Source organism: Mytilus californianus, unplaced genomic scaffold, assembly GCF_021869535.1.
Source record: "Mytilus californianus isolate M0D057914Y unplaced genomic scaffold, xbMytCali1.0.p SCAF_7, whole genome shotgun sequence".
Lineage (NCBI taxonomy): Eukaryota > Metazoa > Mollusca > Bivalvia > Mytilida > Mytilidae > Mytilus > Mytilus californianus.
In genome coordinates this window covers 70,708,332-70,725,954 of record NW_026262723.1, presented here as the reverse complement: position 1 = coordinate 70,725,954, position 17,623 = coordinate 70,708,332, and the positions used below count along the sequence as shown (strand labels likewise).

The window sequence follows — 17,623 nt, the reverse complement described above, 5'->3', positions numbered from 1 at the left end:
GATGGACTATTGATAGTAGGTATACTGTTATATAGACATCATGAGATGTCAGTTTCTGATAGACTATTGATAGTAGGTATACTGTTACATAGGCATCATGATATGTCAGTTTCTGATGGACTATTGATAGTAGGTATACTGTTATATAGACATCATGATATGTCAGTTTCTGATAGACTATTGATAGTAGGTATACTGTTACATTGACATCATGATATGTCAGTTTCTGATGGACTAATGATAGCAAGGTATACTGTTACATAGACATCATGATATGTCAGTTTCTGATGGACTATTGATAGTAGGTATACTGTTACATTGACATCATGATATGTCAGTTTCTGATGGACTAATGATAGCAAGGTATACTGTTATATAGACATCATGATATGTCAGTTTCTGATGGACTATTGATAGTAGGTATACTGTTATATAGACATCATGATATGTCAGTTTCTGATGGACTATTAATAGTAGGTATACTGTTACATCGACATCATGATATGTCAGCTTCTGATGGACTAAGTATAGCAAGGTATACTGTTAAATTGACATCATGATACCGTAAAGCGGGTTATTTTTAGCGGGGTCTTTATTTTGCTTATTTTGGCGGATAAAGGAAAATCGCAAAAAATAAATTCCATGAAAATTTATGTATGCGTTCAATATTTTTTAATAGCTGAAGCGTTTAACAAACAATGTACTTTTTCTGGTCAGTGGGTCAATAAAGGTTTATGTTAGTTTTAACAACATCATAGTATTATATATATTCTATAAAATGGCTGTCAGGTGTTAATTAGTTTATAAGTATCAAATAATATAAGTGTAAGGTACTCTGTCAGATATTTACCCTTTTTCATTAGTGTCAAATTATATAAGAGTTACAAGTCAGTCTTGATTATTTGATAACCTAATTAGTACAAGGTCCGGTCAATTTCGTTACTAATCAACCGTATCATTTACAAGAAATTTGTACATCTAAGCTACCGGTATTCCATTGATTAACTGTATCAATATATAATCAATAAATAAGATGTCATGCAGACAAAATAACATTTTAACTTGCTTGTCAATTTTTGCAACTTTTTAATTACAACCATTTCTGTATCCCCCAAAATATTAAATCGGTATTTAAGAATCCGCCAAAATATAAACTACCCAAAGTTTTCGTTTTTAAGTTGTATAATTGATCAGCAAGACAAGATCTACAAACAAATGTAATGGTCGAAACCATCAGTCAACTCCTTATTAGAGTTATTGCACTTTGATGACTTTTGCCAATTTTAGCCTTATATTTTAAAAAAATTAGAATAGAAAGTTAGAAACTTAAATTAGCAAAAACAATCAGCAAGACAAGATCTTCAGTTAAGTCGAAATGGAGGAGATTGTCCGATGACTCCTTATTGAAGTTATTGCCCTTTAATGAGGATTTTTACTAAATTTTTTTTTTGCGTTTTGCCTTACAGATAAAAATTGTAAAAGATAAATAGAAACTTTAGATAACAAAAATGATCAGCAAGGCAAGATCTACAAACAAGTCAAATGTTGCCGATATAGTTAGTAGACTGCCACTCTTCATAGGAATGATTGCCCTTAAAAGATAATTTTTTTACCCTCTTTTGTGTTTTGAACAAAAACTAAAAAAAAGATAGAGAGAAACTAAACAGACAAAATGATCAGCAATATAAGATCAACAAAAAAGAAATTTTTGTCATGAATTCTATTCTTGTCTATAGTGGTCCTTTGTTAAATATGCACATAGACCTAGGTGAGCAACACAGGCTCTTTAGAGCCTCTAGTTTTATTCACTGCTGTGTTTTTGATAGACCATTTGTATTTGGATTGTTATCTGAAAACTGACCCTCGGTTAATTTATGCTTCAGATAATTTGAAGTCAAACTAATCTTCACTATGAAGTTTCTTTTACGAGAAGTACAATAAACCACTTTGTATAAACACCATTTTAGAAGATAAATACTTCTGATGTGGGTGAGTGAAGGAATTTGCTTTGGGTTTGTTCATATGTTGACTGTTTTGGTGTACAAATATGATTTTGAAAAAAAAACATAATTTTATTGCCATGAATCAGTTCAAAGTATTACTAATAAAACAAATAAATTCTTCTCCCACACAATTTTCTTCAAACGCCTTTGTCTAATTGAAATCTTAATATTAGGTTTGATGTTTTGCAACAAACATGCATGCTTGCATGTCTGCATAAATAGATTAAATGAAACCAAAAGTGCTTAGTATAATTATTGGTTATTTATTTAATTACTTTCAAAGTAAGCAATTTCCTAAGGTAGATTATTTACCTTTTGAATGCAGAAAAGGTATTTATTGCTATCTTATTTAATAGATTTGCCACATTAATTTAGTTATATTGAAAATGCAAAGTGCCAAAACAATTTAAATTTGGTTATTTAAATTTGATTATTTAAATACCTGTTTAAATACCTGTTGATCATCGGTTGTAAATAAAATTTAGATATTATAGATAATTTCCAGAATCATTCATCTTTTTAATACAAATATTTGTATTTTTTACACTTGGTAATTAATTTCTCTGGAGAACTTAGGCAGAAATAGTGCACAAAAGAAGTTAATCATCTAAGTGGATTTGTTCAGAAAGGTATTGAATTGGATGCAGTTTGATGCTAGGAAAAGGGATTATACAGTTTTCCAATGTGTAGAATTTCTCTATTTTGAAATTGGATTTAGATATGATTGTGAAAGCATGCACTGTGGTTAATTTCACCTGTTTATGCATGTTTGAGTGAATTATGGAATATACATAGAGTAGCACTATTTTCAATTAATTTTATTGAAAATCAGTGAAAGCTTGAAAAACTGCCAGATTTTTTGCCTTTTTTTTGGTAATAAATTAACATAAATTGATGAAAGTAATTAATTTTTGTTTTGTGAATCCTGCAATGGCACTTCTGCCATTTATACAAAAGGATATATATTTACCAATATATAGCGAGCATTTTGATTTTTTGTGTATACAATTTTCGCAGATGAATGAAATTCTTGGGACAGATTACGAGAAGAAAATGGCAACCGTGAGTGTACTTAAACAGTATGCCGAGGACCGAGACATTGATATGTTAGGACGGGCATTAAAGGCTATCCTCAAAACTCCTCAACAAAAGAAAATAATGAAACAGATAAGGTAAGAGAAAGATAAATTATTATATATGTTTTTATCCCATGTTTATTAACATTTAAAGTTTATGCTCTTCAACAATTTCAATGTCTGTCATATTTGTTTTTCATAAATTGTTTTGTTATAAATTAGGCCCTTGGTTTTCTCAATTGAATTGTTTCATATTTTTCATGTTGGGGCCTTTTTTAACCGACTATACAGTATGGGTTTTTCTCATTGTTGAAGGCTGTACGGTTGCCTATAATTGCTTACATCCACTTTATTTGAACTTTGGTGGATAGTTGTCTCATTGGCAATCATACCTCATCTCCTTATTTTTATAACAATATGTGTAGTTTTACTATTGTTTTTCGTGACATATTTCAATGTTTTGTTATAGATTAGCTTAACTCAATGATGAACGTGTTTTGTTGAATTTTTATTAAAAATACAGATACCAATTTCTTTAAATTTGTATATATAAGATGATATGAACATTTCAAAGCGGTCACTACCAATGGTTTTACATACCACTTTAAGGGAAATTACATACAGTAACATATAAATCCCCCCCTCCCTAATCACTGGGCCTATGATGTAAAAAATCCTTTAATTGATACTAAAAGTGATGAAAAGTGTTGTTGAAGAAGGTTGTTTGACCTTAAGATGTCTTTTGATTTTTTTTTGGGGGGGAGGGGGGGGGGGGTTATTTATCCCTTTCAATTAATTTTATAACTTTTGCATTTGATGGATCTTGAAATAAAGAATTTATTATAAAATCTTTTTATAGAAATGGTTTTCAGGAGATTTGAGACCATAAAACTAAGTTTAACTCACGGCTTCCATTCAGACGTGCATATACTAAGTTAGAACTTACCCCAGTTATTGCTGTTAGGATGGTAATTACAGTGATTTAACCAGAAATAGTCAATTTATTACATATATCGTGACCAATATAATAATTTTTACCACAAAAAAGTAAAAACTAGGTTTGATTATGGGAGTCATGGACCTTCAATTTTCAACATTTAAGACCTAGAGTACTAATAAATTCAAAATAGCACCCATTTTTTGTTTTGGATGAACTTATATTATCAGTTAGAATCAAGAAATTTGTCTTTCTAGCATATGTCTAATGACTGAATTTAGAAAAGAATTGTATTTTGAAGTCAAATTGAGTACAAATACTGATATTGCACTATTCTTTGTCATACAAGAGAGATTTGACAGACCATAAAACCAGGTTTAACTAGCTGCTTCCATTCAGAAGTGTGTTTCACACCAATTCTTGCCATACTGATGGTTTAAACTGATTTTACACAAAACTAGCCACTTTGATACATTTCTCATGACTACTATGTTAAATCAAACTGAACAATAAAGCTTTCAAAATAGACTCTGTACAGAACAGTAAAAAACTTTTCTTTTTTTTTATGCCCCACCTAGGGGCATTATGTTTTTCAGTCTGCACGTCAGTTTGTCTGTCCGTATGTCCCACTTCAGGTTAAAGTTTTTGGTCAAGGTAGTTTTTGATGAAGTTGAAGTCCAATCAACTTGAAACTTAGTACACATGTTCCCTATGATATGATCTTTCTAATTTTAATGCCAAATTAGAGTTTTTACCCCAATTTCACAGTCCACTGAACATAGAAAATGATAGTGCCAGTGGGGCATCCGTGTACTATGGACACATTCTTGTTTTTTTATATTTTGTGATATTTTATAAATGTGGTTTTATTTTGTTCTCCAAAACAAATGATAGAACTGTTTTTCAAGTGAGAGGTTCTACTCAATGCAACATTTTGGAAAATTTACAGGATCAGTATTCCTGCAGTCTAATGAACATAGTTCATAATTCCATTAATTGTTTCCCTCTATCAAATCAATCTACCATTTAACTCTTCAACTTTGTACTTGATTTGACCTTTTAACTTTTTTTTACTTGAGCATCACTGATGAGTCTTTTGTAGATGAAACACCCATCTGGCGTACAAAATTATAAGCCTGCTATCTTTAATGATTTTTTTAACATGTCATCAGATTCTATAACGATCTATAACTGCAGACTAATAACCTGCCTGAAAAACCCTGATAATCCTAGTTAACAACACTGTTTCAGACCTGCCAAAGATTCAAAGACTAAATACATGGGCTCCCCTATGAGAAACTGAATGATGTAATTAAAGATTATAGTCTGTAAATGTCTAGCACTAGGAAACATTGTGATGACAGAAGGTTACTCTGTTACAGTTATGTCAGAAATGTATTTGTAATGTACATTTGATGAAGTAATTAACAAGATGAGTTTTCATTCATTAGGAGCTCAAATTGTCTTCTTTATCTAAGCATTTATTTCTAACATATCAATGTTGTAAATTATACAGCAATGCATTCTGTCGTCAATGCAGCATTAATACTATTAAGCTAGTTCTCATGGCACATTTTAATATTCCAGTTCGAATATTTTATAACTACGGAATTTTTTTACATTTACATATATTTCACTAGAATTATATACTTAAGACATATATTTTTTTAATGACTAAACCGATCCTTTTTTACAAACAAGATGTTGTCCCACACAAATAAAAGGTTGCCCAGATGCAATACGATAAATGACCATAGCAATTCAAAAAAATAAATCCTAACAACTGTTATTGGTTTATTGGCTGCCATATTACTCATAGTGGTAACATAATAATTGAGAGAGAACTGTCAGTCTAACTAGGCTTTAAAGGTCCATAAACCATCGAGAATACTTATTTTAGGGTTGAGAATCCAGATTTTGCTGTTTATACTGAGCAAGGAAATGTGACTGTGCAGGGCATGTCCTGATTTTTTGTCGAGCCTGCGACTTTTGTCGCAGAAAGCTCGACATAGGGATAGTGATCCGGCGGCAGCGGCGTTAGCTAACTTCTTAAAAGCTTTATATTTTAGAAGGTGGAAGATCTGGATGCTTCATACTTTGTATATGGATGCCTCATGTTACGAAGTTTCCGACATTCACATGTCCAATGTCCTTGACCTCATTTTCATGGTTCAGTGACTACTTGAAAAAAAAGTTAAGATTTTTTGTAATGTTAAATTCTCTCTTATTATAAGTAATAGGATAACTATATTTGGTATGTGCGTACCTTGCAAGGTCCTCATGCCCATCAGACAGTTTTTACTTGACCTCGACCTCATTTCATGGATCAGTGAACAAGGTTAAGTTTTGGTGGTCAAGTCCATATCTCAGATACTATATGCAGTAGGTCTACTATATTTGGTATATGAAATGATTGTAAGGTGTATATGTCCAACTGGTAGGTGTCATCTGACCTTGACCTCATTTTCATGGTTCAGTGGTCAAAGTTAAGTTTTTGAGTTTTGGTCTTTTTTTCTAATACTATATGCAATAGGTCAACTATAAATGGTGTATGGAAATATTTTATGATGTACATGTCAGTCTCACAGGTTTTATTTGACCTTGACCTCATTTTCACGGTTCATTTCTCAGTGTTAAGTTTTTGTGTTTTGGTCTGTTTTTCTTCAACTATAAGCAATAGATCAACTATATTTGATGTATGGAAGGATTGTAAGGTGTATATGTCTGTCTGGCAGGTATCATCTGACCTTGACCTCATTTTCATGGTTCATTGGTCAATGTTAAGTTTTCTTGTTTAAGACTGTTTCTTAGAAACAATAAGCAATAGCAATGAATAGGTCAACTATGTTTGGTTTATTGAATGATTGTAAGGTTTACATGTATTTCTCGTTTGGTTTATCTGACCTTGACCTCATTTTCTTGGATCTTGTTAAGTTTATGTGTTACTTGTAGTAAAGCTTTGTATTTAGGACTATCAACATAAAATCAATGGTTAGTAAAGAAGGCAAGACATTTCAGCATGTGCACTCTTGTATATATGTCTTCTATGGACACATATTTTCGTTTCATTCAATTTCATATGCAAACATTCTATGACATAAGGTAGCATTAGGTCAATGAAATAAAAGATTCATTTCACACAAAATCATACCAGGTTAAAAGGAAGTAAATAAAGATGATTGGCGCCACCTAGATTTCACATCCAAGATAATAGGTAGAAGTAAATTTATTTTCTGCTGCCCTAGTAATTAGAAATCAAAATTGAAATAGTGAGAAATGAGTGTTGGCCATTGGTTTAGAAATAGCGAGAAATTTAGAGAAAAAACTCTCTGTGACGAGAAACATTTTCTGTGCCAAATTTAGCAAGGGGTGTTCTTCATTTATGCTATTTCCAAAATTCCGGAACCGTTGAGTACCCTTAAAAAATGCCATTTTTCTATCAAAAAAGCTGCGGCACCATATGTGTTTTGCAGTTTCAATTACACCCAAAGGTGTTGATAATTCAGATTGCGACATTTTTTTCAATGGATCTTTGATAGGGAAAACGCAGGACCAAAAAAAGGCTACCATTGTCGCCTATGTAAATAATTACTTCCTTGTAACCTAAAGTGACATTCATTCTTAGTTATACTGTATATCTCTTTTATTCTTGATTTTGTACTGGACATTAAAGATAAATGAAATTCCAGGTTCTAATAAAATCTCCACTTTTTAGCTCACCTGACCAAAAGGGTCAAGTGAGCTTTTCTCATCAATTGGCGTCCGTCGTCCGTTGTTGTCTGTTAACTTTTACAAAAATCTTCTCCTCTGAAACTACTGGGCCAAATTGAACCAAACTTGGCCTAAATCATCCTTAGGGTATCTAGTTTATAAAGATGTATCCGAAGACTCCGGCCACCAACTAAGATGGCCACCATGGCTAAAAATAGAACATAGGGGCATGATGATAGGGGTAAAATGTAGATTTTGGCTTATATCTCTGAAACTAAAGCATTAAGAGCAAATCTGACAGGGTAAAATTGTTTATCAGGTCAAGATTTACCTGGCTTGAAATTTTCATACAAATCAGACAACCCATTGTTTGGTTGCTGCCCCTGAATTGGTAATTTTAAGAAAATTTAGCATTTTTTGGTTATTATCTTGAATATTATTATAGATAGAGATAATGTGTAAACAGCAAGAATGTTCAGTAAAGTAAGATCTACAAATAAGTCAATATGATCAAAATTGTCAATTGACCCTTTAAGGAGTTATTGCCCTTTAAATTAAATTTTTCAGAATTTTTTGTTAATTTTTGCAATCTCTTACAAAAATCTTCTCTGAAACTACTGGGCCAAATTAAACCAAACTTGGCCTAAATCATCCTTAGGTTATCTAGTTTAAAAAATGTATCCAATAATTACGCCCACCAACCAAGATGGCCACCATGGCTAAAAATAAATCATGGGGGTAAAATGCAGTTTTTGGCTTATATCTCTGAAACTAAAGCATTTAGAGCAAATCTGACATGGAGTAAAAATGTTCATCAGGTAAAAATCTATCTGCCCTGAAATTGTCAACCCCTTGTTGGGTTGCTGCCCCCGAATTGGTAATTTTAAGGAAATTTTGCAGTTTTTGGTTGTTATCTTGAATATTATAATAGATAAGAGATAAACTGTACTCAGCAAAAATGTTCAGCAAAGTAAGACCTACAAATAAGTCAAATGGCCAAAATGGTCAATTGACCCCTTAAGGAGTTATTGCCCTTTTAAGTAAATTTTTCACAATTTTTCATAAATTTTTGTAATCATTTACAAAAATCTTCTCCTGACTGAAACTACTGGGCCAAGTTAAACCAAACTTGGCCTAAATCATCCTTAGGGTATCTAGTTTAAAAAATTTATCCCATGAACGCATCCACCTACCAAGATGGCCACCATGGCTAAAAAAAGAAAACATAGGGGTAAAATGCAGTTTTTGGCTTATATCTCTGAAACAAAAGCATTTACAGCAAATCTAACACGAGTAAAAATGTTCATCAGGTCAAGATCTATCTGGCTTGAAATTTTCAGACGAATTAGACAACCTGTTGTTGGGTTGCTGCCGCTGAATTGGTAATTTTAAGGAAATTTTGCAGTTTTTGGTTGTTATCTTGAATATTATAATAGATAAAGATAAACTGTAAACAGAAAGAATGTTCAGTAAAGTAAGAGCTACAAACAAGTCACATCACCAAAATTGTTAATTGACCTCTTAGGGGGTTATTGCCCTTAAAAGTCATTTTTTTTACAATTTTTTTTAAATCCTTTTTTTCGTTTTTTGCCTTTTATCTTGAAATCTATAATAGATAGAGAAAAACTTTAACATGCAAAAATCATCATCTAGACATGTTCTATAATTAAATCTAATGGTTGAAATCGTCGGTTGATTCCTTATTAGAGTTATGGCCCTTTGATGACAAATTTTTACCAAATTTTTGCGTTTTGCCTTATATCTTAAAATATTATAATAGATAGATAGAAACTTAAAGAGGCAAAAATGATCAGCAAGGCAAGATCTACAATTAATACCATATGGTGGAAATCGTCCGATGACTCCTTATTGGAGTTATTGCCCTTTAACGACGATTTTTACCATTTTTTTTGCATTGTGCCTTATATGATAAAAATTATAATAGATAGCTATAGATAGAAAGTTAAATAAGCAAAATTGACTAGCAAGACAAGATCTACTAACAAGTCAAATTTTATAGTTAGTAGACTGTCACTCTTTATAGGAGTGATTGCCCTAAATTTAGGATTTTTTTTTTACCCTCTTTTGTGTTTTGAGCAAAAACTAAAGAAGATAGAGAGAAACTAAACAGACTAAATGATCAGCAATACAAGATCAACAAAACAGAGATTTTTTATATGAATTCTATTCTTGCCTACATGTTGGAGAGTGTCATTTGTTGAATATGCACATAGACCAAGGTGAGCCACACAGGCTCTTTAGAGCCTCTAGTTTTAATAAAAAGTTTTGTATTAAACTATATCAGAAAGCATGAAATCACTCATAGTTTTTTAATTATAAAAAATAATGTTTTGGCAACCCTTAGCATTAATGCAATTTTTTAGAAAAAATTCTTCAGTAAACCCCAAAACAACATATTGTAATGTCATCATGACATTTAAACAAGTGTAATTTGGCCTTAACCTTATGTTCTATTATTTAATGTTTATGATCATTACCAAAATGATACCATGAAGTGTATTCATTCTATTGTAAATGATGCATTACTGTCTTAATATACAAAAGCCTTTCACAAATATCTGTCCTTCAGTGATGATGAGCGAAGCTCCGGTTCAAGTTAATGTTTCCTTAATTAAGAACTGTTCAATGATGTTAAGCAAGGGTATAAAGATAGATATTTAATAATTTTCAGACCATTCATCCCACCTCGACAAAGACACAGATTTGACGATTTTATCAAGGAGAATGAAGTACTCCATAATAATCATGAAGATGATGTATCACCAGGAGGTCTGAGAAATGGTGTAAAAATGTTAGTATTTTTTCTCTTGCCTACCACAAAATTGCCACAAAATGTAAAACAGGGTTTTAGCGGTGGATGAGCTAGTCTAGTCTAAAACAAGTTGTGAATATTTTTGATAAATGAAACAAGTATACAACTTCTTACAGTAAAAACATAACATAACTGAAGAAAATTTGAAAAACTTGAATATAGAACAAAATGATCATGTTAGCACTGACTCAATATATTTTTGTGTGATGTCATGCAACAAACAATTGACATTAGGGAACCAACAATCAATCAATCAATGCAACAAATAACAGTTTGTTATTTTTTTTATTTGGTTTGATTATTGTTTGGGTTAATCCTACATTTTAACATGTAACTTGCAAAAAAGTTGCTGCAAGTGTGCTGATCCTGTAATTTTAGATACATGTATAAGATATGAATATGATTTTAAAAGTAAAATTGTGTTCAATTTTTGAACACCTTAATAATTGAAGGACTTTAAACTAAAAGAAAAGACCCATGATTGCTTTCTTAAACACAATTAAAAACATATAACTAATGTAAATTTCCTGACTTTATACATCTATATGGAAAATTTCGAAAGGAAAGAAGAAATTTTTATTGAAGCATTAGAGTTTGATATTTATCAGTAAATGCTTGATTTATTAATATACTTGCATTAAAAAATATCAATAAGGCAAATAATTGACATGATTCAAGAATAAGAAAAAATTAGTGTGCCCTCTGATTTGTCAAGAAAAAATTTGGTTTAAACAAACATTAAACAATCATTATTTCTTTTATATCTTTTTGTAGTACTTTATTGGTGCTCCCACTGTCTGTATCACTCTGCTCAGCTCATCATAAAATTGCATATCACGATTTTGTGATGTCAACGTTGATAAGTTTGACCCAAACTTATCAAGTCATCTTCCGGTTTGATGGTGAAACAAAGAACACTTTTTTTATACCATATACAATCCGATAAATCGATTACACTGGATATATATTTATATCGTAAAATGTCAGCTGATGGACACAATATGAAGCCTTTTTGAACTCATTTGCTGTGCTCACTCGATAAAAAGTTTCATACTGTGACCTCACAGCTGATTTTTTACTATATCAATATGCACACAACCTGATAATCAGTACGTATTAGTCACACCACTAACTGCCAATATGAATTTTGAAGTAGAAAAGTTTGGATTATATAATAATTTTAATAGGTAATGGTTAGTTTGAACTAATTAGTTGTTATCAATAAGTGCTTGCGGTTTTTAAACGGATGAAATATGACTTATATTTGTAAAGTAAAAAATTAGTATGTCTTTTGTTTCTTTTCTAATTTTGTTTTACTCTTCCAGAACAGCAATAGTACATAGAGAAGATGGAAGTTTTGGATTTGTATTAGCAGGAAATAATCCAGTATTTATAGAATCAGTAGAACCAGGTGGTCCGGCTGATAGGGCGGGGCTGTTAGCAGGAGATTGTATTGTCAATGTTAACAAAATAGATGTCAGGTATAATTGATCTAGTACAATATCAAAAATTATTTATAGACTAGTGTAGATTCATTTTTTTTCGTGGGTACCAATTTTTGTTGATTGAGGAAAAATTGTATTTTCAAAGATAAATGATTTTGTGGTTTTGCAAAAGTCTGCACACAAGCCTAATTGGTAATAGAAAATTTGTATTTCGCTGAACATTTAAATTTGCTGTTCACTTTTACCTATGAAATCCACAAAAATTGGTATCCTGGGAATGATAATGAATCCACAGTAATTGAAATATAAGTAATGGACTATATATACAGGCACTTAAAATTTAGCTATAAGGTTTGACCTTAGATTGCTTCTTTTTATAAATTGATATTGAAAAGCTGTCAAATGACATGTAATTTCAAGGTGATATACAACCAAATCATAGTACTCACATCCAGTTGCATACGAAAATAGGTCGAAAAAAAATATTCCCTTGAATTTGACAGTTGTTGGTAATTGATCCTACATTTCATTACAGTAAAACATTTCTGGGTCATAAACATATATCTTGGGTATTTCAAAGCACCATTATTTTTTTATTTGGGGTTTCTATAGAATATTTTGGAAACTTGAGGTAACATGGTTACTAAAGCTTGTACACAGGTTAAAAAAGGGGGAAAATTTGATTGGTTAACTTCCAGTGATGGTTATTTTCTTATATGCAATGAAATGTTATGTGAAATTTTTTCTATAGTACTGGACAGGATAAAACTTTACTCATGCCAAGTATTTCTTTATTTGAAACAAAGATTTTTTGAAAAGTGCAAATTTAACAAAGACTAATAGGGGAAAATCAATGGTGGTATAACACCTTCAAAGACTGGTTTCTTATGAGGAATCTCAAGAATTAAAACTGAGTTAAAATAATAACAAAATTAAAAAAGGATTCCCTAGATAAAAAAAAATGTCATCATTTTGGTTCTTTTCAGTCAGTCCCTATCCTAATGAGCACAAAACTTCCAGATTATCATGATTATTGTATCATTTAACTTTCATTTTTTGTCTAGGAATAATATTTTACAATGATATTTACTACCACTGAGTATCAGATTCTTTGTCCACCACAGTTTTTATTACTAAAAAAAAAAATCTTTTTTATCACATGCATATTGCATGAGGACAATACCAGTCTAAGTATACACTTGAACACTTTTTCTTTTGAAATGCTGAAGTAATTGAGACCAAACTAAGTTAAATGTGTTTAATAAAAAAAGAGTTTGTAGAAAGATCATCATGACTAATTGAATGCAAATGTAACAATGTGGCATCTTTTGAGGTAATTATTAAGTGTTCATAACTTTGATTCCAATATGGCTGCCAAATGGGTACTCAAAATTTTCTCCATTATATCTATGTCTATATGAAATTTATAAAAATATTTTTTGTAAACCACTTGATCGATTGCATTTATTACAGAAAGGATCCTGTTGTGTTAGTGAGTGTTATAACCTTGATGACAATTAGCTTAATCATAAATGAGCCAGACTGTAGTATTAATGAACTGACAGGGTGCTTTCTCTTGGTGTCAATTGATAAAGTGCTGAATTAAATGAAAACAAACAAAACTGAAATGTTTTGCAGTTGACTGATTTTGATTTGGTTACATATGTGTTGACATGACAAAATGAACAAATATAGCCCTAATGTAAGGTGTTGAAAATTGATGAAAAGAATTATTGATAAATTGGTTCATGGTTTGGTTTTTACATAAGTTTGATAAGAACTACTTGTGATAGATCAGTGATATTTTGTAAAAAGTTGCATAACTATCAGTACATATCAGTTTGACAACTATTTTGAGGCCCTGCCTTCTAGGACATGGTCTAGTGACTTTGAATTAATTAGCAATTTTAATGTTAAGTTTTCTGCTTAAGTTAGATTGATAGGAACTACTTACAATAAACAACAGTATTTTCTATTAAGTTACGTTACTGTCTTTATGTCTCAGTCTGTCGACCATTTTCAGGGCATGCCGTGACTAGATCATGGTCCAGCAACTGAATTAATAAGCAATGTTGCTGTCCATCAGATTGCCTTTTCTTAATTTTATGCCGACAAGACATATCTCTGTGTCAAAAGTTTATTATATAACAGCTGTGACTTTGGTGGGGATCAACAAACCATGACAGCCAGTTTGGTGCTTAAAATTACATTGGATCTTATAGGAAATATTTAGAAATATATTCAAAAGCACAAATACTTCAAAAGGAAACAAGATTAAAGAAATTGATTTTGATGCACAAAGCTAGGTTTTGTAATGCAAATTTAATTTGGTTTGACATTTTTAAACTCCATCAAGGCTGTGTAATTGTTATTCATTTATGCAAAACTATATTTGCATAGCGTTCCATTCTGATTTCATTTATATTGCTCAATTAAAGTGATTTATCTTTTCCTATTTTTCTTTGTTTTATTCTTTGATCAAATTCTTTAAATGGCTGAAAAACTCCTCAGAAAGTAATAACAAAATTAACATGCATTTTACTGGATCTTAAAGTGTTTTTGAATACCTTCATTACAAGAAATTACATCAGCAATGCAAAATCATTCAACTTTCTATCATGTCTGTAGTAATAAAATTAGAGGCGAATTTATAAAATACAAGGTGCAGAGGTAAAAGTTACATAGATTATTTTACTCAATAAACTACTTGATTGGTATTGTGTAATATGAAAAACTGAATTGATTTACCAACTGTTTTAGACAGAAATTGTAAACAATATAAAGAAACTGATGATTGAACTATAGCTAGTAAACAAAATCAAGAAAAAGTATTTTGTAACCATAATTTTAAAGTTTTTTAACAATAAGATGATGATTATTTGCGATGATAAATGATTTTAAAAACATACAGAAATCAGTTTTTATGACAAATGATGGATGTGTACTTTTGGTTCGTTGGATAACTTCATGTTGATTAATTTACCACCCGTAATTAAAAACTACTGATTTTCTTAACAACATAGAATAACATTTTCAAACTTAATGAGTTTTTCAAAAGGAAAATGAGTTACAAATCTTCATTAATGCAACACTTTTATCAAAGCAACTGTTGTACAACTGATGTTATATGTCACTTTTTAGACTTCGTTAACATTTACTGTGAATAAGAAGTGGTATGACAGCGGTAAAAAAGGTTAATATGGATTCATTTATTTTCATGGGTACCAATTTTCGTGGATTAAGGAAAACTTACATGTTCGTGGATATTTAATTTCGTGGTTTTTTCCGAAGTCTGTATACAAGCCTATAGAAAATTTCTTATTCGTTGAACATTTAATTTCGTCGTTCACCTGTACCCACGAAATCCACAAAAATTGGTATCCAACGAATAATAATGAATCCACAGTACTTTGAAAATAAAAAATAAAAATTTTGTGAAAAATAGAAAAAAGGTTTAAAGAACAATATAACCAAATTACATGTATAGGATTATTGTAAATATTTTAAGTTTTAAATGCTGCCAATACATATTATCTATAATGATAAGTACATTGTAGTACAGATATGAATAAAGTTGATTGATGGTGTTGAACGCCACTTTCAGCACTCTTGGCTAATTCATGGTGGCCATTTTTTATTGGTCAGGACTTGACAGAACCACCTTTTTTCAACAGGATAAGTGACAATCCTAATCAATTAAGAGAATTATTATTTGCAACATAATTATGGAAATTTATGGTACAAAAACATATCATATTTTAAGAAAAATCTATGCGTGGTAATTGGAGATTTAACATTTTTGAGACAAATTTAAAAACATGTTTGGCCAATCTTATGTGTGAATTATACAAACGTACATGAGATCAAGACCATTTTGAAAGAATTTATTCAATAATACTACTAAAAATAAAAGTGTTAAATCATACATGTATTTGTTATGCCCCACCTACTATAGTAGAGGGGCATGATGTTATTCAGTCTGTGCGTCCGTTTGTTCGTTCGTCGTCCATCTGTCCTGTTTCAGGTTAAAGTTTTTGGTCAAGGTGGTTTTTGATGAAGTAGAAGTCCAATCAACTTGAAACTTAGTACACATGTTCCCTATGATATGATCTTTCTAATTTTAATGCCAAATTAGAGTTTTGAACCCAATTTCACGGTCCACTTAACATTGAAAATGATGGTGCAAGTGGGGCATCCGTGTACTATGGACACATTCTTGTCTTCCCCAATTTTAGTTAAAGTTCCAACAGGCTAAAGTTGTATAAAATTTTTTACCAAAATCTGTGATATTGCGATTTATCATACCTTGACCTTAACACTAAATGTAAATGAAACTCATTGCACAAAATTGATTTTTAAAATGGTGCCTGAAATAATTTTCTGTTCACATGAGGTAACAGATTGACATAGAATTTTAACAGTAAATTTGAACTAAGTATTACTTACGAAAATAATTAATAGTAAGTGATAATTAAATTATTAATTATTTTGCTGCAGAATGGTATGTATTAGATCTCTGCTATAAAATGAAGTAAAGATATTTGTTTCCTCTCTTCTGACACCTACATGAATTATAGCGGAGCACTTTTATGTCAGCACTTGGTTAACAGCAGATGTTTGGTGTAAATGTGTTAAGAAGTAGATAGAAATTGCAAAGGATTTAAGTGAGATGTAAATACCAGATATTTTCTTTGATATGGTAATAAACAACAACAGAAAAAACACACTTTAAATTATTAGATATCACATCATCTTAGAAAATTTCATGATGACCAAATAACTGTCATTCAAAAAGCTGTTGAAGCCATCACATTGACAAAAAATTGTGAAACGACAACATTTTGAAATCAATAATGCAATATTTCTTCTTCTTGAACTGCAATTTTAGCCAATGAAAGAATTTATTACATAAACATTGCATTTGAATGCTTTTTGTCTCACCTGCAACAAAAAGTTGCTGAATGCAGGACATAGGGATTACTATCTGGCAGCGATGTAAGCTATTTGTATAAAGTTTTATATATCATAAGGTAAAAGACCTGGATGCTTCATACCTTGTATGCAGATACCATATGTACGAAGTTTCTGTCTGTCATATGTCCATGGTCCTACATCTCATTTTCATGTTGTTCAGCAACCACTCGAAAAAAATTTATAACTTTTTTTATGCCCCTGCAATATATAGGCAAATAGGGCATTAAGTGTTGTCCTTAACCGTCCATCCTTCCGTCTGTCCTTCCGTACATCCGTACATCCTTCTGTCCATCCAATTACATTTCTGCACACTCTAACTTAAGTTTTACTCATCCAAATTTTATGAAACTCATACACAATGCTAATAACCAATAGTCTCAGACAGAGTTCAAATTTTTGCAGTGAGTCATTTACAGTTCTAGAGTTATGCCCCTTTTTAACTTGGAAAATTGCAAAGCTTGAGAGGGGGCATTCGTGTCCTCAAACACATTCTTCTTTTATTGTAATGTTAATTGTATTTGGTATATAAGTTCCTTGCAACATCTTCATATCCGTCAGACAGGTTTCACCTGACCTCGACCTCATTAATCTTGGATCAGGGATCAAGGTTAAAGTTACATGATCTGTTTCTCAGATACTATAAG

General features: G+C 31.1%; 1 protein-coding gene across 1 annotated transcript; it reads left to right on the top strand.

Moving 5' to 3' along the window:
- Positions 1-3,030: 3,030 nt before the first annotated feature.
- On the top strand, positions 3,031-12,051 carry LOC127709515 (rhophilin-1-like). The gene is made up of 3 exons (XM_052215119.1): positions 3,031-3,175; positions 10,420-10,539; positions 11,886-12,051. The coding sequence occupies exons 1-3, from the start codon at positions 3,057-3,059 to the stop codon at positions 12,049-12,051; spliced, it is 405 nt and encodes a 134-aa protein (XP_052071079.1). The 5' UTR covers positions 3,031-3,056.
- Positions 12,052-17,623: the final 5,572 nt, after the last annotated feature.

What these genes read in the sequence shown, in the direction of transcription:
- LOC127709515 (XM_052215119.1), top strand. Translation starts at nt 3,057, where the DNA reads ATGGCAACCGTGAGTGTACTTAAACAGTATGCCGAGGACCGAGACATT. An exon ending in AAAATAATGAAACAGATAAG is followed by an intron (nt 3,176 to 10,419) that starts GTAAGAGAAAGA and finishes AATAATTTTCAG; the next exon opens with ACCATTCATCCCACCTCGAC. An exon ending in CTGAGAAATGGTGTAAAAAT is followed by an intron (nt 10,540 to 11,885) that starts GTTAGTATTTTT and finishes TTACTCTTCCAG; the next exon opens with AACAGCAATAGTACATAGAG.